Source organism: Lycorma delicatula, chromosome 2 (genome assembly GCF_047948215.1).
Source record: "Lycorma delicatula isolate Av1 chromosome 2, ASM4794821v1, whole genome shotgun sequence".
NCBI classification, from domain to species: Eukaryota; Metazoa; Arthropoda; class Insecta; order Hemiptera; family Fulgoridae; genus Lycorma; species Lycorma delicatula.
Window position 1 is genome coordinate 172,573,132 of NC_134456.1, and position 27,210 is coordinate 172,600,341.

General features: G+C 27.6%; 1 protein-coding gene across 1 annotated transcript in view; it reads right to left on the bottom strand.

The window, feature by feature from the left end:
• The window catches only part of LOC142320320 (lachesin-like), a 732,258-nt gene that overhangs the window by 62,725 nt on the left and 642,323 nt on the right, over positions 1–27,210 (bottom strand). The window contains exon 6 of the mRNA XM_075358027.1: positions 19,090–19,187. Within this exon, the coding sequence (XP_075214142.1) occupies positions 19,090–19,187 (98 nt within the window). The remainder of the gene's footprint in view (positions 1–19,089; positions 19,188–27,210) is intronic.

Sequence of the window (27,210 nt, forward strand, 5' to 3'; positions counted from 1 at the left end):
CAACCCATGTTAATGTTAAAAATAAAAAAATAAATAAAATTTTTTGGTCCAAATTAGCAGAAACATTATAGTTTGACGTACGTTTTCAGTAAGGTAAGATGTTAAGGCAGTATACCTAAAAGATTGACATTTTTCAAACGCTGAAAAGTTGATGTTTCAAGCATCTGGAATATATATTTTTTAATTAGTTCTTTATTTACTATAAATAAATAAGAAAATAGGATAATTAAGGATAAAATAGGATAAATAAGGTAATTAGGATAAACATAATAAACATCTTTATCAGAACTAAATTTTATGTACCAAAATTCAGCTTCATTGCCTGATTTTGTTTAAACTGCTAAAAAAACGTTATGTTAAAAAATACAAACCAAGGGTTTTCTAATTCAGACAGGATTAGTTTTACCCTTAAACTTTTAATTGATTTAAGATATTTTTAACATCTTAAATCAATTATCAAATATCTTAGTCTTATATATAAGACTTTTAATATACATAATTTGATGATCTTCAATTTGTTTTTTAAACTAGCTATTTTCAATGAAAAAAGAATACTCAAAAGAAACTTATTGAATTTTTGTTATTAATAAATGCATAAACGATGTAATTTATTAACATAAATACTGAACAGATAGTTTATGTTAAAAAAATAATAATAAACCGACGTAATTTTAAAAAAATGACTTTATTTTCAACATTTATTAAGTAATCTTGATTATTGTATACGTAAACAATATAAAGAAATAACATTTTAAGTTGTGTAGCGGCAAATAAGACATAGATATGCCGATACATTTAACTTACAATTTAATTTAGATTTATTGACCAATATAAAAAGAGATCAAGTAAAATGTTTCCGATACACGAACCTATCCTGATATCCGTTTTACAACTATACGGGGAGTAATAAAATGATTTTATTAGTCCCATGATTTTATAGTACGGTAAATTTGTAATGAAATGCCTGAAGATCGACAAGGTGAAATTTTACCTGACCTTTGACTGGTCACGCAAAGTTTAATAATGAATAAGAGGACTAGGAAGGTTGAAAAAGAGGAATTATATGAACTGCGTTCATTATTTATTGAGATAAGACGTGATATAAAAGATGTACTAGCTTTTTATAAAAAGAAAAAACCTAAGAATAGTAATAACGAATATAGACTTTTATCTTTAAATAAAAACTATAATTCTATTTTAGTTCACAAGTTTAAATGTGGGTTACGTAGTTTATTTTAGTATCACTATATTTTAAAACGTCAATTTCATTTAAGCAATTTGAGTCTTCTGATTAAAGTTATAAATAAATGATTAAAATGAAAAATTCAGACCAGTTCTAAATCAATATTATCAGTCCTAATCAATATTGTTGACTAATATTAAACGCTAATCTTTTATAATGCATTTTCTTACTAAAAATAGACTACTCTGTCATGATATATAATTACATTTCTGCACTGATATTTATTTTTAAAATGGCCGGCATTAACTACTTTAAAAAAAAAAAACTGAAGTTATGATGAATAAAAAATAAAGATGTTTGCGACTATTATCTTACAAACATGACGTTACTGTCTTATTGACGTACAAATTAATTTTATTCTTGACGACCGACTATTATGAAAACAGTTTAATTTAAAAACGATTATTGATCTGAATTTAAATTAACATCTTTTAGAAAATCTCTGAAGATGGAGTAACAAATACAAAAGTACTAGGATTTACACTTTTTAATTTGTTGGTAAATGGAAATTTAATTTATACAATTGTATATATACCAACGTTACCAAATGCATAGTAAATTAAATATATCAAGTCATTTTTTGGGGGAAGACGTGAATAGTAAATAAAAATTGTGGGTAATTTGTGATCAAAAAACCTTTAACTATTGTAAATTTTTTTGGTTAAATTGCTTCGGTAAAAATTTAAAATTTTATTTCGGCCAAAAACCCCTGTTTTTCCAATTTGTGCAAAGATTTTATACATTCCTCTTTCCTCCTCAGCAGGTAGTACCTGTCTACAGATGTGGAATTTGATCTACAAGAAAGCACGTTCTCGAAAAACTCTATATAAATTAGAAATTAAATAATAAAAAAATAATTATTTTTTTAAAAAATGAACCGAAAACAAAATTCGCTAAAAGTAAGAATTCCTTCATCTAAATATTTAATTCCTTAGACACTTTTTTGAATCGGCGCTTGCTTCTACAAATTTTATTTCTAGATATAATATAAATTTGTTCTATAATACTATATATGTATACTACAGAAAAGCAAATATCATATTACATCAGTGGAATTTTATGTGCTTTGATTGCTTTTCATTTTGCGATTATAACGTATTTTTTTATGTCATCTAACGTATTGTTACGCCGTCTATAGGTCCATTCAAGTACCACATAAGTATGATCATGTATTTTAGCGCGATTCAAAAAAAGTATCAAGAAATTAATTAAGTATTTGGACGAAATAATTTCTAAGTTTTTAATAATTATTTCATAATTTTCTGTGTCTGATTAATAACGATAGGTTATTCGGCAGAGTTAATGTGCTTCTTTTTGGTGATATAATGCAGCTGACTCCACACAAAGACCACTGGTATTTTGTTCAACCAATTGGGGTGAAGTAGAAATAAATTTGTGACATCAGTTTTCAGCTTAGATGATTTAGCTTTGAATGATTTAGATCTACGTAAAGTACTGAATAGCCACCCGATGAAAAAGCACTTGTTGAGACCGAAAGATTGAGAAACCTTGCACAGGATTTAGTAATGTACTACACTTTGCTCAAGGCATCGAACGTTGATTAATAATGACATATCAACAATGAGTATTATGAATAAATTTAGTTGTCCGAACTCGTGAGAGATTGGAAAATACCACGTAATGTGATGCATATACAGTATTATAAGATTCGCACTGTCCCTACCGATGCTGTATATTACACATAATGTACGAATATATCGGGTTTGAAAGGTTTAAGACAAGATATCACGATCTTTGATGATTATATTAAAGGTGCTACTTATCTTGTGCTGAAACTAACATTACCTGCCCTACAGAACACCATAAAATATCATCTAACGTCCTGATATAGAATATCAGGATTCCCACTGTCCCTATCTAGCCGCCGGACAGCGAAAAAATATTTTTTGTCAATTTTCAGACTGATTTTTTGTCTAGAAAATGTTTTTAACATCATGGTACCACCGTGAAAAGCAGCTGTGTCGATTGCAACCAGATTTATTTCAATCGAATTAATAGGAAAAATGTCCTATATAAATGAGACAGAACATCGACGCCCCTTTGCGAGTGTGGGGAAAATCAAACTGTTAAACACATCACAGAAATTTGCCCTAGAACTGCTTATGAAGGACTCCTGAAGAATTCCTGATGGCGACTCCAGAATCAGTGGCTTATATTAATTTGTTAGATGTTTGTAATTTTTGACTCTAATTGGTGTTGTGTCTTGGTGCCATATGCTAAATAAATAAATGAGAAAAGAGTTATGCGCGAACATAAAAAAAAATATAGCGGTTGAATACATAAACTCCTTTTCTGAAGTCGGTTATCAAGTCTTAATAAAACATTTTGGTACAATTTATAAAAGTTATTTAGATTTTTTAATAAAGGTTTTAAATTAGATTGTTACATTTTAATGTATTCTTCATTAATTGTACATTTTGAGCCGTTTAGTTTAAAGAACATTAGGTAATTTACTAGTTTAATTTCATTAATTTTTTAGTTCTTAGCCAATTATTATTATATTATAATATTATATATTATTTACCAAATCCTAAATTATCGACTTAATCTATTTATTTCTTAACTGTTTTACACTTTCTCCCAACATAATTAACATCCGTTGTGTTAATACATTGCCCACTAACATTGCTCTTTTTTATAAGATTCAAGTACAAACGTTTTTCTTCCCAAATTTGGATTGTACATTTCATCTTCACATAATTCTCAATCAATTCATCCAACTTACAACATTTTCCTACAACTCCCAAATCAAAAACCTTCTCTTTAGTTGTACTTTCTTTCAAAGTGTTCATATTTTACCGATATAAAAGCTAATCTTCACTACAAAAGAATATTTTAAATAATTTCTTTTCAATTTCTATATATACGAGTAAAATACATTTATTTTGGAAGAAAAGCACTCCTCAAATATTATAACCTATGTTTTAATCTTGTTTACTTTCAAACTAAATTTCTCTTCAGCAAAAAAGTCATGCAATTGTTAATTTATATTACTAATTCTTATTTTAAATGACTTCTAATTTCAGTTTAAATTACTGAATATCATCAGTGAATTAATTTTTTTTTGTTCTAAGACAGTTGCTCCAGCCTCAAAATTTTCGATTAGCTCCTTTATTACTTTTTTAACATAATGGTTAAGAACCCACAAAGGGGACAGAGTTTTCATTCCTCTAATCTCTGTATTTTAGCAAGCCTATTACTAATTTATTCTTATTACATCTGTCCTATTGTTTAAAGGTTATAAATTACTCTTTTTTTCTATATTTCAGTCTAATTTTCTTATAAATAATTTGTTTTATGTTGTAAGATATTTCAATGATTAGAAACAGATAAATAAGTTTCTAGGTTAAAACGTTCTGTTAAATTACAACGTATTTATTAATGCACAAATAACCAGAAATAATCTTTAGGAAACTACACTGATATTTACTACAAATATCATTGCAATGATTAAGACGAGTTTATATTAAAAGAGAAGACCAACAGCTTTTAAATAAATTCACAAACTAGATCCCTTACTGACAAACGTATTAATTTTGCCAAAATCCTTTAAGGAGATGAAGCTGGATCTGGATTCTGGTAAGAAATAAAATTTATCCAGGACTGCAGAATACGTTTTATTGTATAATAAATAAATCACTCTTTCTCAGTCTCTGATGAAATTGCCTTCTGTAAGACATTATTATATAAATTACGGTGTGCAGACAGTAAATTTATAAGAAAAATAATTTTAATAAAGCAAGATTGTGATAAAATAAGAATAATTACTGTCATAAAAAAAGATTTAAATAAGGATATCAGTGTTTAATTTACCTTTAGATTATCCTAATATTATAAACTAAACTATATTAGTTTTCTTTACATATAATAAGGTTAAATAAATATTTATGTAATTACGAAGTATACTGGTGCTAAAAGTAGTCGGCCGAGTTCTCTTTAGGATAAGATAAACAATGGATTATAAACAATTAATACAGATTTTGATTTTAGTTTTTATAATGTATCTTTTTTTTTCTCTCTGAATTTTTATGGGCATCGACTGCTAAGGTCATTAGTCCTCGTCACATTCTTTAAAAGAAATTATTATCTCCATCAGGATCGTCATATGTAAGGGTGTAAAGGGCCCTTACATTTTATTTAAAAACACAAACTTCACAATAAACATTAGGACATAAAGACAAGGACAATCACAAACACTTACGGGGTGTAAAGGGCCCCAATATTAAAATTTGAGATAAGGTTCTCAAAAGACCATGAAATTAAAATTTCAACTTATTCAATGTATCTTATTAATTTAATTGTTGAAACTCTAAATCAGAAAATTTTATTTAATTGTATTTCCAGAAGAGAATAAATTGTTTATTTTTATTATTTATATAATATTTTTTTAATTTCTTGGAGATAACTTTTTAATTCCGCGTTACTTAATGGAAACAAGGTTATTTCATTTTTTATAAAACAAACGTTTTAGAAGTTATAACTTGCACAACGTTAAAAAATCTCTCTTGTAACTCTTATAATAAACAATTTTTCTACCTAGTAAGGAGTTATTAAATCCCTAAAAAATTTCTAAAAGTTTTTTTTAAGTATAACTTATTCACTTTTAACTGTAAAAATTTAAATTATTTCTAATTATAAGTGTTTTAATACTAAAATTACCCTTTTTAAAAAGTTCTATTGTTTATTGTAATCTTATAACGACTACGTATATCAAGTACTGCGTATTAATTTCTTCAAAAATATATCAATATTTTTGTTTAATTACTACAATTAAAAGTTGCTTACATATTATAAAGTCGCTCTACACTTATAAGAGTACATGGGAAACGACAAAGCAGAGACTATCTCACAGAGATTATGGAATTTATCAGAACTAAGAGAAAAATTAGAAGGAAATGACAAAGCTGCAGAAGGCCTGAGGATAGGACAGCGCTGAGCAGAAGAACTAGCAGATTGGGGATGTTATTAAGGACAATCAGAAACGAGTCGTTCAAGGAATACGTTTAAATCCTACCCTCCCTCAAGAAAGTTTATTATTATTCCTTGTGGAAGAACACGAAGAAATTTAAACGACTCCCCTCTCACATTCCCTTCTTATGGACAACCATTGGATGAGCCTACAGCGATAATCAAAAGGCAGAATTGTTTGCTGCATACTTATGCAAGGTGTTGCAGCTGCTTGAGATGCAAGGTGTTAACGAGGAGGAAGTTCGTGACTTGTTAAATATTCTGATTCGTTTGTGTCCTTTGGAGACACTTTTCATTGGTAGAGATATCACAAGAAATAAAGAGGATAGAAAATATACGAAAGGCTCCCGGATTTTTGACTGTCTTACCCATTAGCAGAGATTTCTCTGCTACCATCTAAAGCCGTATTGTACAAAAGTCACCTTTTTAATGAAATCCTTAGAACGAAACACTTCCCGTCAGAATAGAAAATTTTGCAGGTAACGATTGCCTTGAAACCTGGTAAACCTACGTAGAAGTTCTTCTCACAAACCTGTAAGCCTGCTAGTTATTTTGTCTAAGATGTTCGATAGGCTTTTCCTACGAAGGCTGTGGCCTATCTTAGAAAACGAAGGTGTAATAAGCTGACCATCAAATTGGCTTTGGGACTTCGGTTTTAATCGTGGAACCGACTCAGATTAACAGCGTCATCAGATGTGTGGAAGAAAAATGATATTGTTCAGCGGGCTTTTTAAACGTGCAGCAGGCCTTTGACAAGGTTTGGTTGCTCGGTTTTCTTTTTAAACTGAAATCGTGCCTACCGGAACTATATTATTTAATTCTATGCAGTTACTTGGATGATTTCTCACAAGTATTTATGTATTTACGTACTTTATTTGTACAATCAGGTGCTGCCTATGTTTTTGAAAATAATTTAATAGTTCCACAAGACTCAGTTCTCAGGGAAATTACAGATACCATCAGCATATGGCAACGTAAATGAAAAAAATAGTTAATCCGATAAAATCACATTATGTTTACAATGAGAAGAAAATATTGGAGTTTGCTTAAACAATGTTGAAATCCTTTAATCCCATACCGGATAGGCTTACATCTGGAGTGATATCTGGATTATAATAGGATATCTGGATTGTAATATGACTGGGACAGATCAGGTAAGAGAGAAAATAAGGAAATTTGTTCATTATGTTTTTAACGAATGTACTGGTTACTGGGAAGAGATCTCAACTTTCTTTTTTTATCCAACAAGGTTTTGCTATACAAAACTTTCTTGAAGCCGGTAATGGACTTATGGAATTGAAAACTGGGACACAACTAGTGCAGCAATGTGAAGGACACCCAAAAGTTTCAGAATACGGTACAACCGTATTGCAGATACAGATGTAGTTTGTGAAGAACGCTGAGATCCACGAATACATAGGGACTCGCGGGAGATCCAATCTTCGAGGGAAGATTGGACACCAGATTTCGAAATATTTATCTAGAATGAATACACACGTTAACCAGCTTGCTTAAAATTTATAAGACGGCTAAAAATGTTCCATATGCTAGATCTTGTTTTTGGACCTTAATAGTGAAGGTTTAAGTTTGTTATATTTCAGTTTACCTTATCTATTTGTGTTATTTGAGTCTATTCTTGAGCAAGTTTGTATTCAACTTTATGAATACGTCTATTGTTTATCTATATTAACATTTTATATTTATGTACCTTATTTATCTATACTTATTTTATGGGATAATGATTATGTGATAATTTTCTATTTATATCCATATTGGGATCTATATTATATTATTAATTACGTTATTTTGTGTGTTAATGTATTAATTATTCTTTGATTAATTCGGTATTTTATATATTTTTTTTATTTCTTTGTACAACTGCCTTTATTGGAAATTATTTTTAATAATAAATTAACCAGGGGTTTAGTTATTACCTGAGGAAGTTTATTGGAAGCTCCACCTCGTGTGCAATTGGACCTAGATGGTGGATCCTATGGTGAACATGACAGGACTTTCAAATTGGATGTTTTCAAGTTAATGATCATGTGTACCTGCTATTATTTTGTGAGATTTCATTACTAAAATGATAATAAATGTGTCAATATGTTCATGTTCATCTGAGATATTATTTAACACTTGACATTAGTTAACATTCACTGCTTTATTTATCTTGCTTTATTTTATCTTTATAAATCTAAAAAGATTTCTAGTATAACAATGATTTTTACTGTTAATCTGTTATTTATTGCGCTCTCCAGTTATGTATTGTATTTTCCAGTTAACTCATATATAGTCTTTCTTATAGTATTTTACTTATTTTCACTTGTTTCATCATATTTATAATTTTTTTACTCTTTGAGGATTATCGTAGGATGCTCCTCTTTCATATGATAGTGTAACGTACAATTTACGTTTAGTTTCAGTAGGAAAACTGATTGCAAATAAATAACTACAGCAAAAAAAAAAATTAACAAGTTAATCCAAAAAAATTCACTTTTAATACGGTAAAATAATGGGATGTCTAGTTCATCAATCCTAGGCAAATCTGACTGATAACATTGTTTAGAGTATTAGAATATTTAGTTATCATTCGGAGTTTAATTTTTGTCTTTACATTAAAATTCACTTATGATATGGTATTAAATTTGTTTTACAATGCTTTTCATAAATTCCTTCAATAAGTAATTATCAACTGCAACTGATTTTTTTTAAACATAAATATTTATGATAATTTTTCTTTCACCACTTTTTACTGTCCGTTCATAAACAAATGTATAAAAAATGCGACTTACATTGAAAAATAAAAAGTGAAAAATAAAATATAAAATCATATAGTAGTGGAAAAATTAGTCACTGAATAAAAGTTTCGAATACTTTTAATAATCAAGTATGCGACGAGCTCAAGCAAAAAATACAAAATAATTTTTTTAACTGTTTAGATTAGTATCGGACTAAGCTTTGTTTCATGAATATACCGCAGATTACAATAAAGTGAGTGCAATTAAAACAAGGGATGTGAAGAGAGAGTAATCCGTCATAAATAAATAAAGCTATCATCACGTTACTTTAGTCTGTGTTAACCGTGACTATTTGTTACTATTCCAAAATTATCTGGCTTTATATATGATGAAAAGATTCGAGACGTGTAGCTAGTACAAGATAAAGAAGTAAATATTTTGTTAATTTATCAAATTAGTAAAACAGCATACCACTGGCGCTCTCTAAAAAGAACGGTTCATCATACAGAAGATACCCATTTACTGTAATCGCATTTTAATTAATATAAAAGTGCCTTATTGTAGATTTGAGCCTTCCATTAAAAAAATAATAAATCAAAGTTTTTGAGAAATTAAATATATTTTTTTGTTGTTGATAAATCAGTCAGATTAGATGGAATTTGATAACCTGGAAATTACCGTCATCGTAACACGTAACACCGGTAATGTACTTATAAAACCTCATTCCATAAAAAAAAAAAAAAAAAAAAAAAATCATAACACGATGTACTCATACAGCAAAATAAAAAACAACAGTAAACTGTAACATTTGAACACAATAAAAAATAATAAAAAGCAACGAAAGCTCTGAAGGTTTATCGGCACACACACGCCATTAAACATGAAAGGAAAACAACATTAATTTTCTAAAATAAAAAATTGTTTTTATATTGCTTACATAAAAATACACAACACAGAACAAACAATATAAAGTACATTGTTTTAAGAAGTAAGTAGTTTCAGAGTGTAAATAACCAACATTTAAGTGCAGTATCTTTTTAAAGAAGAGAAATGTGGTCGTTATTAGAAAAACATACCCCTTTAAGTGTAGCTCCACCTACTCTAAAAGCGTACTGGCATTAATGGTGACGTCACAGCGGTAACATTAACACTAAATAAGTAACACTTCTTAAACCACGCCTTTAGTTATTATATAAATCTCATTTCTAGGGGCGTTTATTATTTTTAATTCTAATTTTAACAATTAATTTAAACTAAAAGAAATTTTTTTTTATAAAAATGAAATAAAAAAAAAGGGAAAACATTATAATAACTTAACATCTTAGTGATAAAATAATAAAAACTTTTAGATTAAATATAACAATTATAATAGTAATAATAAAACAATGAAACAAAACGTAAGTCGTGTATTTAAGAAATTAAAACTGAGGTTTAAGTGGTTATAAGAGATTTGTAATTTTTTTTCGTTTTAATTTATTGTTACAACCTGGTACACGCTACGCACCCATTTTAAATGAGGGGACCGTCTGTAATTAAGCTCCTATCCCCAAAAGATAAAATTTAATTAAGGATTCCGCAAGGACCCTTCATGATGGTTCTATTGAGGATCTTATTAATAACACTAACAACGCTGTTAATAAGCTGCTTATATATTTTAACCAGTAGTCAAGATGAAATGATAGGTGAAAAAATTTATTAGACATTCATACTAACCAATATATAAATTGAAGTTAAGGGTACTTAAGAGTTTATTTAAACTCTTAAGAGTTTTACTTTAAGAAAAATAATTCTAAGTAAATAATTAGATCTAAGTAAAATGTAATAAATATATTTTTTAACAGGTTTGTAATGTAATAAAATTAGAACATGTTCTAGTTAGAACAAAAATAAAAATCTGAAGAGAAATTTTCACTAGAAGAAATAGGTTAAAAGGCCGTTTAAGTTATTGTCACTCACTTAAAAGTTAATTAAATTAGTAGTCTAGAATATTGTAGAAGCTAAAACCTGTAGAGGGGAGAGAGACCCAAAGATTAGTACCAATAAAGGGAATATTTAAACGTTTATTATGTAAAAAAATCTGTTGAAATTAGAAGATGGCGCGTAGAAAGTACTTTAAACCGTTCAAGTGACTGGCTATAAAACAAAAAGAAACTTTAGGGCGTTTAATTCAAGGAACACGTGAAGACCTGAGGTCAGTCTTTAGAGGAGAGGGAAGGTATGGCTGTATTTTTTCTCAGTTGAATCATTTGAAATAAAAAATTTTTATTATCAGTATATTTTATTTATTTTTTTAAATTTTATTTATTTTTATTTTTTTATATTTTATTTTTATATCAGTATATTTTATTATCAATTTCAATATCAGATCAACTGATATTGTTAATAAATAAAAAGGAATTACGAACTAAGCAATTAGCTACAATAAAATCGGCTTTTTAGACCCAACAAAACTTTTTGCAAGCGACATGTTTAAAAACAATTAAAAGAAAAAACGTTAACTGTACTTCTTTGGCACTTATGCAAAATTTCGAAATTTTTATTTTTTAGGATTCGTGACAATGTTAATTAGTATAGGAGGTCAGAGGAAGCAATTAATATAGTGGAATAATTTATACGATTAATATTTAATGTTTATCTCAGTAATATATTCATAATTTAAATAAAAAAAACAGTATATTACAGTTTAAAAATGGATATATGAACAATGACTTTTCTTATTTTATTTCTAGCTATAATTAGGGAGAAGGACTTGCATTAAATATTTACTCTAAACAAAGGTATCAGTTTAAAAAAGGATGTTAAATAAGAGTATGAAACAGAAATACGTAATTTTGTTTAGTTTTGGAGGATGCATGATTATTGGAGCTTCTACAACCACTCATACTGGATTCTACCCACACATAGGAAATTATACATAGAATTGTCGGTAAAATCAGTCTTGGTTGTCATATTTAATTGGTGATAATCAAAATTTTCTCAGGATGATGTACAGAAAAATTATGTACGAAAAAATATATTTCTTCGGAAATAATTTCGAAAATTTAAAATAGACATAAATATTTAAAATAAAATTCGATAGAAAATTCTAGAAACGAAAAAATGCAATTCCAGAGTAAGATCCTAGCAAATAATCCCAAAATCCATAAAGAAATTCAAGATTGTTTAATACAGATTAATCGAGAAATCGGCCCATGGAAAAGAATCATCCATCGTGGAATTCTAAATGTAAATTGGCTGTAGAAAAGATTCCTAGCATGGAAGAACTAGAATTCTAAAAAAAAGATAAGAAAAACTTTCTAATTTTGAAGAAGCTAAGAAAAACAACACAAAATTCTGAGAGAAAAAAGAAGAAAATCTCATAAAGAACAAATTGAAAAATTAAATGAAGATTTTAAAAATAATACTTGTCCATTTTTACAGAATGTTTTAAGGTAAAATCACAAACTACAACCCAACAAATTAATGCACTAAAAGAGAAGATAGATCCTAGCCAGAAATAATAAAGAAAATTATAAAATCCTACAAGAATATTTCAGAAATTTATTAAACTGTAAAATTCCCAAAAATATGTTAAATTTTGGCTATAAGCCCTACAGAATAAAAATTCCGTGCCACCAAATTAAGAAGAAATAAAAAAAACTATAAAATCTTTGAAAAATAAAACGGTTGGTGAGGATGGAATAACGACAGAATTGTGGAAACTAGCAAATAGAGTTTCTTTCGGAAGCAATAGAAATTTCACCAAAAACTGGGCAGGAGGGAGAAATCCCTGAAGATTGGAGAACTGCATTTATCTATCTCCTTCACAAAAACAATGATAAGAAAGATGAATATTTACAGAGGGATCTCTTACCAGTAACATACAACATTTTCTCTAAACTTCTATTAAACAAATTACAAATTTAATTTGATCCAGAATTATGTAAGTTTCAAGGAGGCTTTAGAAAGGATAGATCATGTTCAGAACAGATTTTAAGATTGAAATTAATCATTAAAAACCATGTGTTAAGATCAAAACCGATGTTCAAAACATTTGTTGATATTCAAAAGTTCTGTAGACAGGGAAACTCTTACTGATACAATAAATAAATATGGAGTCGATCAGAAAGTTTTCTGTTCGTTCAGTTTTTCTGATAAATTTAATAAAACTAACTCAACAAAAAAATTCTCAAAAATAGGATTTTTAGGCGAAATCAGATATCCTTTCAAAATTAAAACAGGTGAACAAGAAATATATAGAAACCAAATTTGGGACTTTAAATACACAGATAAATTTAAATACCTAGGCAAATTATAACCAAAAATGGTTCGTATTAGGAGGCGTTTGAAAGCAGAAAAATAGTTTTCGAGAGATTTAAATTTTTAAATAAAATATGTACAACAAGAAAAAAAATTTATCCAAAAATTGCAAAATTAAGACAGCATTGAAACCAGCAATCCTCAGTGGGATGGAGACCTTCAATATAACAAATCTAGAATCACTTTTAAAAACGAAAGAAAAATTTTAAGAACGATCCTCCCCCCCCCCCCCCAAAAAAAAACGAAAGACGGATAAAGAATGAAGCCAAATAAAAAAATTTACATAATTAAAGAGAAATATAAGAAAAAAATAAAAGTTTTGAAGATTTAGAAACCACAATATGAAAGAGAAGATTAAATTTTGTGGGACATATGATTCGAATGGATTCAGATAGATTGAACAAAAAACGTTTTGATAAATTTTGGAAATATAAAACTTCACCTCCTTAAATAAAACAAGTAAAGAAAGACCTAAATAAAGCAAATATAGAAATAAAAGATTGTCAAGATAGAAAAAACGTTTGAGGAAAATCCGTAGAGTAGAGATTTTTGTGAATGTAAAAAAAAAGAGAGCGCATGTGCTAGACAGAAGAAAGAAAAACACAGCGTAGTGAAAGAATGGAAGTGTTTTGGAGGAGAAAGAGAGAAAATCAAAAGGAATTAAAATGATATTTGCGTGGTCCTCTGCAATCCTATTGGAAAAAAGAAACGTAAGATGACAGTGATCAAATAAATATTAAAAAACTTGTGGCAGTCGATTATAGATTTTAAATAACCCTACGTGAAGTTCCCATCTTATTAGATAACGAACTTATTTTTTTTTAAATCATCACATTCTTACTAATTTCAGAAATAGATCACCAAAAAGAAAGAATAATAATAAAAAATAAAATTTGTGAAAGCTTCAGCTTTAAAAAAAGCTAAATTGTGTGATAACAAATTGGTTATCGATCTATGTATCACAAACAAGGAATAAAAAATGGAATAGTCCTACAATAAACAATAATGAATTAAACAATTATTTTTTTAAATTCCGAGATAAAGATAAATGAGCTTTGTTTCTCATCAGAAAACTTTCAGCTGACACGTAATTAATTTTATAAAATGATAATTAAATTTAGTTTCAGGCTTTTTAACGTAATAGGGAGAACTGGAGAAACAACAGAACAGCACACAGAATATTAAACTTATGTTTTAATGTTGGGAATATTATCCGAACTTAGTTGTGATTTGTTGGACACTTCTACCCTAAGGTATTAAGTGCCTAAAACAGTACCTTACTGGTTGAGTATCTTGTTAAAGACAAACGTATGATTAATTTCAACTTCATTACGTTCATAACTTTTCAAATAATTAACCCATCTTTACGAAACAAGAACAACAAATTTTTTCTTTGAAGTAAAAGACAATTTAATTAAGTTTACAATTAAATAAATTCCCTGGTTTCTTCTGTTTGTAAATACACCACAATAACTGTAATTCAAAATGTTCATTTTATATCTTAAAGAAAAGTTTTAATAATTAAAATATAATTATTTATATTTATAAACAATTCACGTAATTTTCAATTTTTCAATTCAAAATTTATTAATACGGCAAAAATTCAATTAGGAAAAGATTTTTATTTGATATTTGACAAAAGTATTGCTGATAGAAAACATTGCGATATCAAGTTAAACAATCAATAGATGTGACCAATCAGTGAAAACAACCCACCGGGTTGGTCTAGTGGCTAACGCGTCTTCCCAAATCAGCTGATTTTGGAAGTCGAGAGTTCCAGCATTCAAGTCCTAGTAAAGGCATTTCTTTTATACGGATTTAAATACTAGATCGTGGATACCGGTGTTCTTTGGTGATCGGGTTTCAATCAACCACACATCTCAGGAATGGTCGAACTGAGACTGTACAAGATTACACTTCATTTACATTCATACTTATCACCCTCATTCATCCTTTGAAGTAATACGTGAACGGCAATTCCCAGAAGTTAAACAGGAAAAAGAAAAAAAATCAGTGAAATCTAAATAGTACCGCCCAATCATAGAAAGCTTCATTTGAATGACCGGTCGTCAAAATTGCAAAAAATAAAGTTATTTTCTTAAGTAAATGCGTGATTTGTTATATTACTATCTAAAAAAAAGTTTCAAAGATTTACAATTTGGTTAATCCCTCCCATTTGACATATTAGTACTCACCAATCATTTACAATGAATACTCTTATTTTAACGCAAACATTTTTTAGTATTTTATTTTTAATTTTTCTGGCATTGAAACTAAATTTGAATAGGTTATCTATTGTTAAAAATGTTTTCAGCATGAAATAATAAGATTTAAAATTTTAATCAACTGAAAGTATGCATTTAACGTTGATAATTTAAAACACTAATTTTAATCCGTTACAATAAACTTAGATAAAAATAATAACCACGTTAACAACAACGTAATATATCAGAAAGGAAAATTTAAATAAATTAAAACAACTTGTATCTCACACTCAGAACTTAATATTTTGTAAAATCTGTTTTAATAGTAACATAAAATTAAATTTAAATTATTCACCCGCTACATGGAATATCAATATCTAATAAAAACGTGCTTTTCATTTACATATTTCATATTTTAACTAGTTATAAAACTGTAACTAGTAAACTGTAGGAGTTTCAACAATAAATAGTGATTTTAAGACCTAAGCATGTACGATAAAATAAAATAAATTTTATATGTAAACAAGACTATCATTCCAAATACAAAATTAACTTACATATCAGTAAGTTGTCTTCGGAGGAAAAACATCTTTTAAAGAAATAGAACACGAAGTTATTTTCTTAAGTAAATGTATGATTTGTTATATTATTATCTAAAAGAAAAAGTTTACAATTTGATAAAAATGCATAACTAATAAAAATCTGCTTTGTTGCACTTCCTGATTTGAACTTAGTACAGTCGCCCAAATTGTAAAACAACATTTTATTATGAAAATATATTCAGTGATTTTTATTCTGTGATCTAATACAAGCAAGTAATGTATAGTCTGCATATGATCTTTAATAAAGATAAAAGACATCAGTTTAGAAAATAAACTATATTCATTACTTCTTTTATATTGTAATGTATCAGACTTTAATTACCTATTTTATATTACAATAATAAAAACAACAATGATGAATTAACTAAGTCAGAATAATAATCTCAAAAAAATTCCACATTCTTGAATACGCTAAAGAAATTAGTTGGTGTATGTTTATAACCCCGTATAATATGTTGTGAAATATTTAGTATATAAAAAATATTTGTATTGTGTATGGTACACTGAAAATGTTTCACGTATGTAGCTTATGAAATTTTAATAATACTATTTGTATAGAAATATAAATTATAAATATTACTTACCTTTTAATAAATGAGTAAGCATTTACGTGGCTTTCATATATTTTAATAATATCATATTTATTACGGTTTGTTTTAGGCCTTATTGAATTTTTAATTGGTATTTCTCCTAATGTATGCGATTTAATTTTATTTATTTCTTTATTTTCGAGAAACTAAAAAAGTACCGTCTTATAATTAGGATTTATTAAAATGTGTAGAAATAATTCTTACCGTAAATCTTGTTAACTGTCAAATAAAAACTTACTGTTCTTACCAAATCTGACAATTTTTTAATCGTTTTCCATTTATCGTCCATATTTCCTAAATGACATTTGTTTTAATAATGAATGGTGGATTTTTAAAAAAGAAAAATTGCACACTAAATTTCACAATAAATTGATTAGCTAGACTTTGGGTTTTTTTTTTGTCAGGAATCCAGAAAACTGCTACACAGTCTGTGTCTTTATTATGATCGTGATAGTACTGTATTCCGTATCAGTTATGTATCCTAGATTTTTTCCATTTCAAATACCGCCAAATAATAATGGATACTTAAATATATTTAATTTAAAGCATACAATTGTATAAAAAAATTTAAATATTTTTTTATTCGGCGAGTCAAAATGAATGTAAGATTCTTTAATTTTTTAAAATAATCCATTTGACTGAAAAAGATATTACCTGAAAGTAGTCAATAACTGGAAACCTAATAAATAAACCTATGGTAATGATTTATAGCAACGAGAAAAGTTTTTTTGTTGAAAATTAAAAGGATATATTTCAAAATATTTTTTTACGGTGTATTCTTATATATATATTTTTTTCCTTTTTTTACGTATAGCTATAAACTCGAGTTAGGTTATAATTAATTGAAAAAGAGACTTCACTTTCAATTTACTTGAATTTAATACGAATTGAAATCGCATAGAAAATAGAAAAAGTAAAATGAGACTTGAATTTTTACCGTTATTATAGATAATTTATTACGCTTGAAACTGAGTGGGAGATGTACAGCGTTTAAAATATTATAAAATATTTTGTATATCTGAGTCTGTTAATCCTAGAAGCATAGTTAATGCAGTTAATACTATGTAAAATCCACAAATTCACAATTTCCAAAAGAAAAAACATGACCTTCCTGTTCGTAATCTTTTTTATTGCATATATATTTTTTTTCTAATATAGAAATTACGGTGTAATACTATCACCTGACAAAGCCGAGATTGTCAATATTATCCTCATCTAAATCCCTTCCTACTCGTAGTAAGCTATTACATCCTTAACACATCGGCTACGGTAGAATAACTGACGGCAGGAAACTTAACTACTTTGTGTAGTTTATTACTAGTGATGTCTTTCAATCCATCATTGCTTTTAATCCGTACTGTACAGCACAAAAATTAGCAGAATGGTTGTTGTGATAATTATATCAAGAGAGCTGATGGTTATATATCGGAAGCAATATTTATATTAGTTTTAACTGTTGGGCATATATTTTGTCTAAATTAAATAATAATCATTAACGCTGGTGTTAAATAAAAAACTCGATGTAAAAATAATGAAATTTGGCTACTTGTTCGTAGCATACATAAAAATTAAGAATATAAAAATACGCTTTTTTGAGTTAAATCTCTCTGAAGAGCTTTTATTGCTGTATTCCTACCCTCTCGAATGTTTTAAATTAAAAAAAATAATAATAGATTAAAAAATATAAGCAGAATAAACTATTTCAATTAAAAACTGAATTTTATATTAAATTATATTTATCAATAAATATAGCGAGCTACTTTAAAAAGTACACTAATAAAATAACGTGAACAATGTAAACAATATTGTGCAAGGAAGATGAATAGAAAGAAAAGACGGGCCTACCGCTCTATTGTCTGGATTTTAACAAAGAAACACTCTCATCGTTCCTTATTCTTTGAAAAGAGGGAATACTATTTTCAGAACCTCATATAATAGCTTAAATGAAATTATATGCAGCCCTAGGGCAGTTTTATTAGATAATAAAAACTCCTTCATAACTTTTATTTATTAGCAGAATATTTAATTTTATCGTTTATATTGATTACATTAATATATATATATATATATATATATACATAAATCTTTAATGAGGAAATATAAAAAATAGAGACACCCTTTATATATAATTAATTACATTTATATATTTTAAATAATTGTTTAATTTAATTATCAATATTATAATACTCGTATTTACATTCGAGACTCGAATAAAGACAAATAACTGAAATGAAAGAATTTAGTGATGTGAAAATTATAAACTAGTGACGTGTAAATCTAATGGATCTAATAGGAACTGTAATGGATGTGAAAACATACAACATTTTCAAAAACCAAACTAATATTATATGGAACAATTTCAATAATAATATTTAATCTGCGATAATAAAAAGAAAAAAGATATAATCATATTAAATATCTTACCTCAGCTTGTGGTTCGGCATGTACAATGCATACTAGTTGCGCCTCATATCCTTCACCAGAATGAACCCAACTTCTTTCTACTTCTATCTCTGGTGGATCTATAAATAAAAAAGGAATTCCAATTACAAATAATCGTTTAGCATCTGTTGTGTAAAAACAAATCAAAAAAGTTGACAACAAAGTTGTAATACTAGTACTTCTCTGGCATTGGGTATTTATTCTTATGTAGGGAAAAATAATGATACATGATAAAAGTTACGCAAGATTTCTTTTTTTGGGTGGCGGTAATTTATGGTGAAGTTTTATTATAAATTTATATGTTTATTATAAATTATAAGTATATGTTTAAAAAAAAGCTATAAAAATTAAAAAAAAAAAAAAAACAGTATTTTTTATTTGTTTCTGCTTCCCACCGCCAAAATTACCACCCAATAATTTTTTTGAGTTTTCTACGTGTACTATATTAAATGGAAAAAACTAAAAAAAAAAATCCACTGAAAAATGTACAACCAATAATACGTAAGATTTATTTTTGTTGGTGGGATTATGATGAAATTTTATTGTAATATTATTATTACAAGTTCATTATTTGAAAGTTTAAACAAACCAAACAAAATTTTACAAAAGTAAAAATATCGATCTTTTTAAACTTTGATCGGCTCTCCCACCCTCAATATTGTTCCCAAAGTGTGTTTTTGGGCATACTACTACGTACTATGCCTAGGAAAATATTTTTAAAATTCAGCTAAAAAATATGAAATAAATAAAAAGAAAACGTTTTCCGATTTTGGAAGAAGGGAAAATTTTGGGGCAATTTTTTTATTTAAGTGGTAAGATAATAAAGTGGTGTTATGTTTTGTTTACAATTGTTTTGAGGAGATAAAACTTTTTTATTATGGTAGGTAATAAACTTAAAACATTAAATAAAATTTAAAACATAATGTTGAGTAACTCAAACGATTTAACGATGTTTTGGCGATTTGGATCAATTCAAAGCCACATGAACGGTTACGCTCGTATTCGTTTCGTAAAATAGAAAATTGTATACAGAAAATTATATATATATATATATATATATTAGTGTCAAATCAACAAACAACTATTTTATTTTACAGTTTTTATTTAATGTTTTAATTTTTTTGTATTTATATGTGCCCTATTTCACAATTTTATATTCCGCACGATCGAACAAACGAGCATTTTGTTTTATTTAAGCCAAAACAGTTCAGATTTTTGTTTTAGGATAACGTATTAAAAGTGATGTAACTGAACAGAGGTTGAAAAACAAACCATTTTTGGGAAAATAATTCCAGTTTAAAAAAATTCATGTCATGTTTATTTTCGTATTTTACTTTTTTTTATTCATACTATAGAATGTATTGTACTGACAGCATTCTGTTTATTTAAATTTTGTGCATGGAAAATAACATAGTAAATGTATAAAAATTGTATCAACCGAACCAAAATCGAATACAGTATTATTTAATGTCCACTAATCTTTGTTACTAATAAAAGTCGATTTATCACATTATTAATATCACAGATATATTTATTTATTAGGATTGTGTACGTTAAATCTATATAAATAAAAATGTAAATGTTCGTTTCTTCAAAATCTTAAATCTCCGAAAGTTCTACACCGATTGCATAGAAATTTCGGCACAAAGTTGCATTCGAATACGCGCGTTTTTTATATACTTACTACTTATACACCTAAGATGTCACACCTGTGACAGGTAAAAATATGCTTTTTTTTTAAAAACAACGCTATCTGTTGGACGTAAAAGCAACACACGCTACACTAAATATTTTACGATTTCATTTCAATGTTTCCGATGTGTGTCCGCTATAGACTAAAAAACTACTGGACCGATTTACACTCGGGGGAAAAGGGAGAAAGGGAAAATCGGAAAAGTAAAAGGAAAGAAGGGAAAATGGAAAAAAGAAAAAGGGGAAAACGGGGGAAATGGAAACGGGAAATGAGGAAAAAGAAAGTGGAAAAGGGAAAGGAAAATAAGGGAAAGAGAAATGGGAGAAGAAAAAGGAAAGGGAGAGGAAATGGGGAAATGTGGAAAATGGGGAAATTAAATGTGGTAAAATAAAAATGGGAAAAAGGAAAGGTTAAATTTTGTGAAGTTTCGTAATGTTCATTCTGTTAATGTTTTATCAAACTTTCAATAGTGTTCATTTAATCTCTCTCTCTCTCTCTCTCTCTCTATATATATATATATATATATATATATATATATACACTCAAATCTAGCAGTAGCGAAACAATGATGGGTCTGCTAGTTTATTTAATAAATAAGTTATTTTGAGAGAGCTATAACTTTTTTGTGGAATAAATTTGCCAATGAATGACAAAACATTTAAATGGCACAAATAGATAATTGAAATTGCGATTAGATATTTTTCTTGTGTCCAACTAACGTATTGACTAATTAACTACCTGATATATTGTTATTTTGGAGTAGGAAATGTTTTTACGAAAATGCCAATTTTTATTGTTGATTTTTTCTAATTTAAAATTAATCCAGGGAATTATTTCACCATCTGTTTACATATTTTGCGTAGAATTACACATATTCAGATCTGACGGCATATACCCACCGGGTTGGTCTAGTGGTGAACGCGTCTTCCCAAATCAGCTGATTTCGAGAGTTCCAGCGTTCAAGTCCTAGTAAAGTCAGTTATTTTTATACGGATTTGAATACTAGATCCGTGAATACCGGTGTTCTTTGTTGGTTGGGTTTCAATTAACCACACATCTCAGGAACGATCGAACTGAGACTGTACAAGATTACACCTCATTTACACTCATTAAATATCATCCTCTGAAGTAATATCTGAACGGTAATTCCCGGAGGCTAAATAGGAAAAAAAAGATCTGATGGTGTAGTTTCGCCTAAACTAACCTAGTTTATAAAATTCCACTAAAACACCCGGCCTGAACGAACAAAACAAAAAATCTTAATTAACAAAAATTTATTTTTATCTCATCATTCTTTTTACTACGTATATTAACGCATGCTTTCGATAAAATATTGTTGTTATTTAGAATATTCTCAATCAGAATAAAAAAAAAGTACGAGAAGATAAAAATGAAACTATCAATATTCATATCTGATTAAATGTTTTTATCATAATCTATAGCATATTCGTTTTAATTTTTATTATGGATTTATTTTAAACGAAAGATCTCACTGAAAAGACTAACGAAAATTTTTGAGTTGAAAATAATGTTGAAATAAATTTACAATAAATCCATTCTTATTATTGCTGTTAAAAAAAAGTTTTTGGAAATCTTGAGTGGAAAACTGCATATAACTGGAATATTTTCGGTCAAAAATCTACAAAGAAGAAGAAAATAAATATAAAATAGTTATATTCGAGGTTCAAACATGTTTTTGGGGTTTTCCCGCGATTCATATGGATTAAGTAGAAATGTATATAAAAATAGTTTCTTTTCTGGACTCGAATTTTAGAAATATAATTAAATTTTACGTTAGAACATAAAAGCAAACAAAACACAAAACAAAAGGAAAAAATTAATTTAAATGCGACCACTCTTTTACTTCCTTATAACGAAGTAAAGGAGTATTGTAATCGCGAAAAATTTAGGTTTTCAGATTTCAATAGAAATATCCAATTTGACCATCCCTGAATCCAATTTGACTAGTTTCGGCGTGAAGTCTCTACGTACATATGTATGGATGTACGTACGCAGTACGTATGTAACTCAAAAACGGTTAGCCGTAGGATGTTGAAATTTTGGATTTATGACTGTTGTGCATCTCCCCTTTGATTGCAATCGACTGAACCAAAAGTGTCCAAAAAAAGCCCAAAATAAAATAAAAAAATTGAACTTTTTCTTAACTGCAGTAATAAGTCCACCTGAGAGATTTTCAACGATATATCATAAGTAGTATTTATTTTCATTGGTTCCAGTTAGAGCTAAATTAAATTTTAATTAATGAAATATTTGGATCTTATAAGGTAGGTACGAAACAGACTTTTATTGAATTTTTTTTTTTTTATTTTACTAATTTTAACTTTTATTTTTTTTTTTTAATTTAAATATATTGATTTATTAAATATTAACCTGTGATTGTAAAAAAGATTTTACGATAAATAATAATTCACTAATAACAATAAAAAAAAAATATATATGGAAAAATATGAGAAGTTATTAATGAAATAAAATTTTATATACTTTTCATTTTAAGAAAATGTGTATATGCAATTTAATAGACGTATAAGGAAGTCATGTGCTGTTCACATCAGATTTTTATCACTATATGAAGCGAGTTAGTAACTTTCAAACACATAGGCAAATGTATAATGCGGCTAGTGTAGAAAACTGTTCCTATTCTACATAATAATAGAGTGACAAGTAACATTGATCTGTCGTAAATTACACATAAATAACCAAAACTCATTTTCATATATTGAATAGAAAACTGATATGTGAAACATAATTAATTGTATAATATAAAGTTATTTAATTACAAATATAACAATGAATGCTATTTATTGTATTAACAAATACGGCTGTTTTTAATTAGATTTATCTTAATAGAGTTAAAACGTGATGATATACACTACGTTATCATTTCAAACTCGATTAAATCAATTAAAAATAGTATTTTAATACAATTCCCTAGTAGTTGATGAAAAATGTTCTTTCATTAAAATAATTATTAATACAAAACTTTCTACTGGTGAAAAAGTTACAAAAAACAAATGAAAACAATGTGTCTTAACTTCCACGACATTTGCATACAACTTAAAATTTAATCCTTCCCTAGTGATGCAGCTGAAAATTATTATCATCTCATAACCTTACTTATTTTCTTTTTTATTTATTATTTACAGAAAAAAAACAAAAAACCCATTAGAATAACTTCATAAAACAAAAAAAAAGCTGTAAAAATGAATATCAAATTTTTTTCAATTCTGTGCTAAGATACTCTACCTTAAATAAAATTAATTTAAAATAAAGAAAATTCAAATTAAAATATTATGAGATCTTTGAAATTTAAAATTATACCTTCATTATCTATGATAAAATTTGAAAACTAATTTCACTTCTTTGAAAATTATATAAAAACGGATTTTGTGCTGAAAATGTTTTATCAATATGTTTTATGATTTTTCCTACAAATTTTTTTAAGTATTATTTCTAGATTACATCGGATGAAATTATTTTTTTTTAGCGAAAAAACAAGTACCGAGTAAATTTGTCGTAAGTTTTCCTATTTAAAAATACAATATTTTTCTATCTCTCTTCCCTCATCCATTTCTTTTTACTTCCTTGTACGAAGTAAAGGAAGTATTATTATAATCGCGAGAAATTTTGGTTTTCAAATTTTAACGGAAATATCCACTTTGACCATCCCTAAATCGATTTTGACTAGTTCCGGCGTGACGACTGTACGTACGTATTTATTTCGCATAACTCAAACTATTAGTCGTAAGAATGTTGAAATTTTGGTTTTATGACTGTTGTAACATCTAGTTGTGCACCTTTCTTTAGATTGCAAGCGACTTAACCAAAAATGTACACAAAAAATCCCAAAATTCAAAAAAATTTGGATTCTGGACTTTTTCTTCTGTAGTAACAAGCAGTCATTGACAGCTTTTTAATGATATCTCATAAGTGGTATTATTTTCATTGGTTCCAGAGTTGTAGCCAAATAAAATTTTAATTAATAAAATATTTGGATCTTACAAGGGAAGATGCACATCGGTACGAATCCGATTTATACATATATTTAAATTTTTTTTTTTTAGATTTAAATATATATGATTTATTAATAATTATTAACTTCTGATTGAAAAAAAAATTACAATAAATAATTCAATAATAACAATAAAAAAAAAATATGAATATATTTTAATTTTAATTCAAAAATTTTTACAGAAGTTAATAATTATTAATAAATCAATAAATTTAAATAAATAAAATTACAAAAAATATATGTGTATATAAAGTCGGATTTGAACCTGTGTCCCATGGTTACAGATCCCACACGTTTTCACTTACCCCACATAACTGCTTTAGCGACGTGGTATAAAATTAACATAACATGCTGATACGGACACCACAAAAAAATGTGATGCAATGTAGCGTCCACCACAATGAAATTGTGTAACTGTCCACTTTATTAAAGAATTGGAGGATCGTATCTCACTTTCAAATGAAACAAGTGCAGCAAAAAATGTGTACATGTAATGTAATAGGCATACAACGATATCGTGTCCACATCAGACTTTTTAATTTAATAAAAACAATTCTCTAATTTACATACATGTTACCATACAGGCCTACTAAATTTCTGATTTCAGGTTATACCAATCATGCTACAGAAAGTTCAACTCAAACAGAGGAAGAGGGACCTTTAAACCCCAAATTTAAGAATCTTTTATCTTAGTGGACCTCAAAATATAAAAAAATACCAAAGTGAGGGGGGTTTATTTACAGATAGACATTGTTCCTCTGTTTCTCTGACGGGTAATCAAATATATCAGTTAAATGAAATATACTTATTCTTTAAATATGCAATACAAAGATATCCTATTTGTTCCAGAAAGAACAGTAATGTAAATTCAAACGTAGGCAAGTAAATAAACAAAATAAGTTCGGTTTTGACCAATCTCATATTAGAGCTACTGGTTAACATTAACTCAATATATAAATACCAGTCACCATATTTTTTTGGTAGCCTTGATTTGCATAATTGATTATACACAGTATTTTAAGTTAGTAATACAGTCAAGGACTGATTACGAATGATAACATTTAAATGTAATAAATTGACGCAAGTTTACCGATAACGCTAAGATAGCTACTGCATGAAATTACAGTATTATTTCATACATGGTATGCTTGCTTTATTTCATACGACATCGTAGTTATTCACCGTAGTTTTTGTTACAAAATACACAGTAAAAATACAATAATGTATAAAATTGTATCTTCAAAATATTTATTCATTTTAAGAAAATATTTCTAAAAAGGGTAAGAAATAAGTGTTTTGAGTTCATTGTTTTAAATAAATATCAAATATCGTAAACAATAAAACATAAGAAGTGGAATTTTTCAAAGCAGTGTACTACGAAACACTGCAGTGTTGATTCAAACTGATGAGACCGTTAAAATTCTACGAATTAGATGAAATGAAATGCTAGTGCCGGTACGCCATTCCGGTTTTTATTGCTTTTTGGGAGAAATAAAAAATTTTCCTTTCACATAATTTTTTTTAACTTAAGTCTGGTCTATGTTTTATTTTAATATAAAAAACAAGCCTAAAAAACAGATCGGAGGACAATGGTCCTTACTTTTGGGTCCGTTGGCAAATAAGTAGTAAAATCTAATTACTAACAAAAAAAAAGTTAAAACATTTAAAGGAAAAATATAAGTTTTCCTTCTTATCAATGTAAACATCTCAATGAATATCCATTTTTCATAACAATTGCATGTGCCAACCGCCTGTGGCTATGGGTCATATTCTTGCGTTCTGATGTATACAAAATCAAACGATCCGTTTAGCAATTAATGGTACCAAGTGTGATGAGTTGCAAGCGGATATTACCTATTTTTTAATGCGGTTTTGCTATAGGGTTTGAGATTTTTACCTATATAAAATCAAACTATTTGATAACACATACAGCCTAAGCATTACTAAATTTCAGAGTGACATTTCAAAACATTAGATTCACTGAATATACGAGCTATAAAAAATATCAGTAAAGTGGCTTTTCAACCTCAGGATAAAATACTAGTCCTTTTTTTATAAAATTATTCATAAAACATATAATAATAAACCCGTATGATATCAAACTGTAAGCTACACAAACCACTACATGGCATACTGTGTATACTACTGCTCATTTTGCTTTCTAAAACAAAAGAATTTTTACAGGAAATGACTCTATTTTACTTTTTGCGTTTTTTTTTTTGTTTTTTTTAAGAACTTGTTCTAAATATAACTTTAGCACTACAAAATAAAACAATATTTTAAATCAATTTCTTGAAGGTCTATACTAACTAAAAGTATTTTATCGAAAATTAGAAGTAACTAGAATATCTACAGTTTTATTTAGTCGAAGGTTACTGAT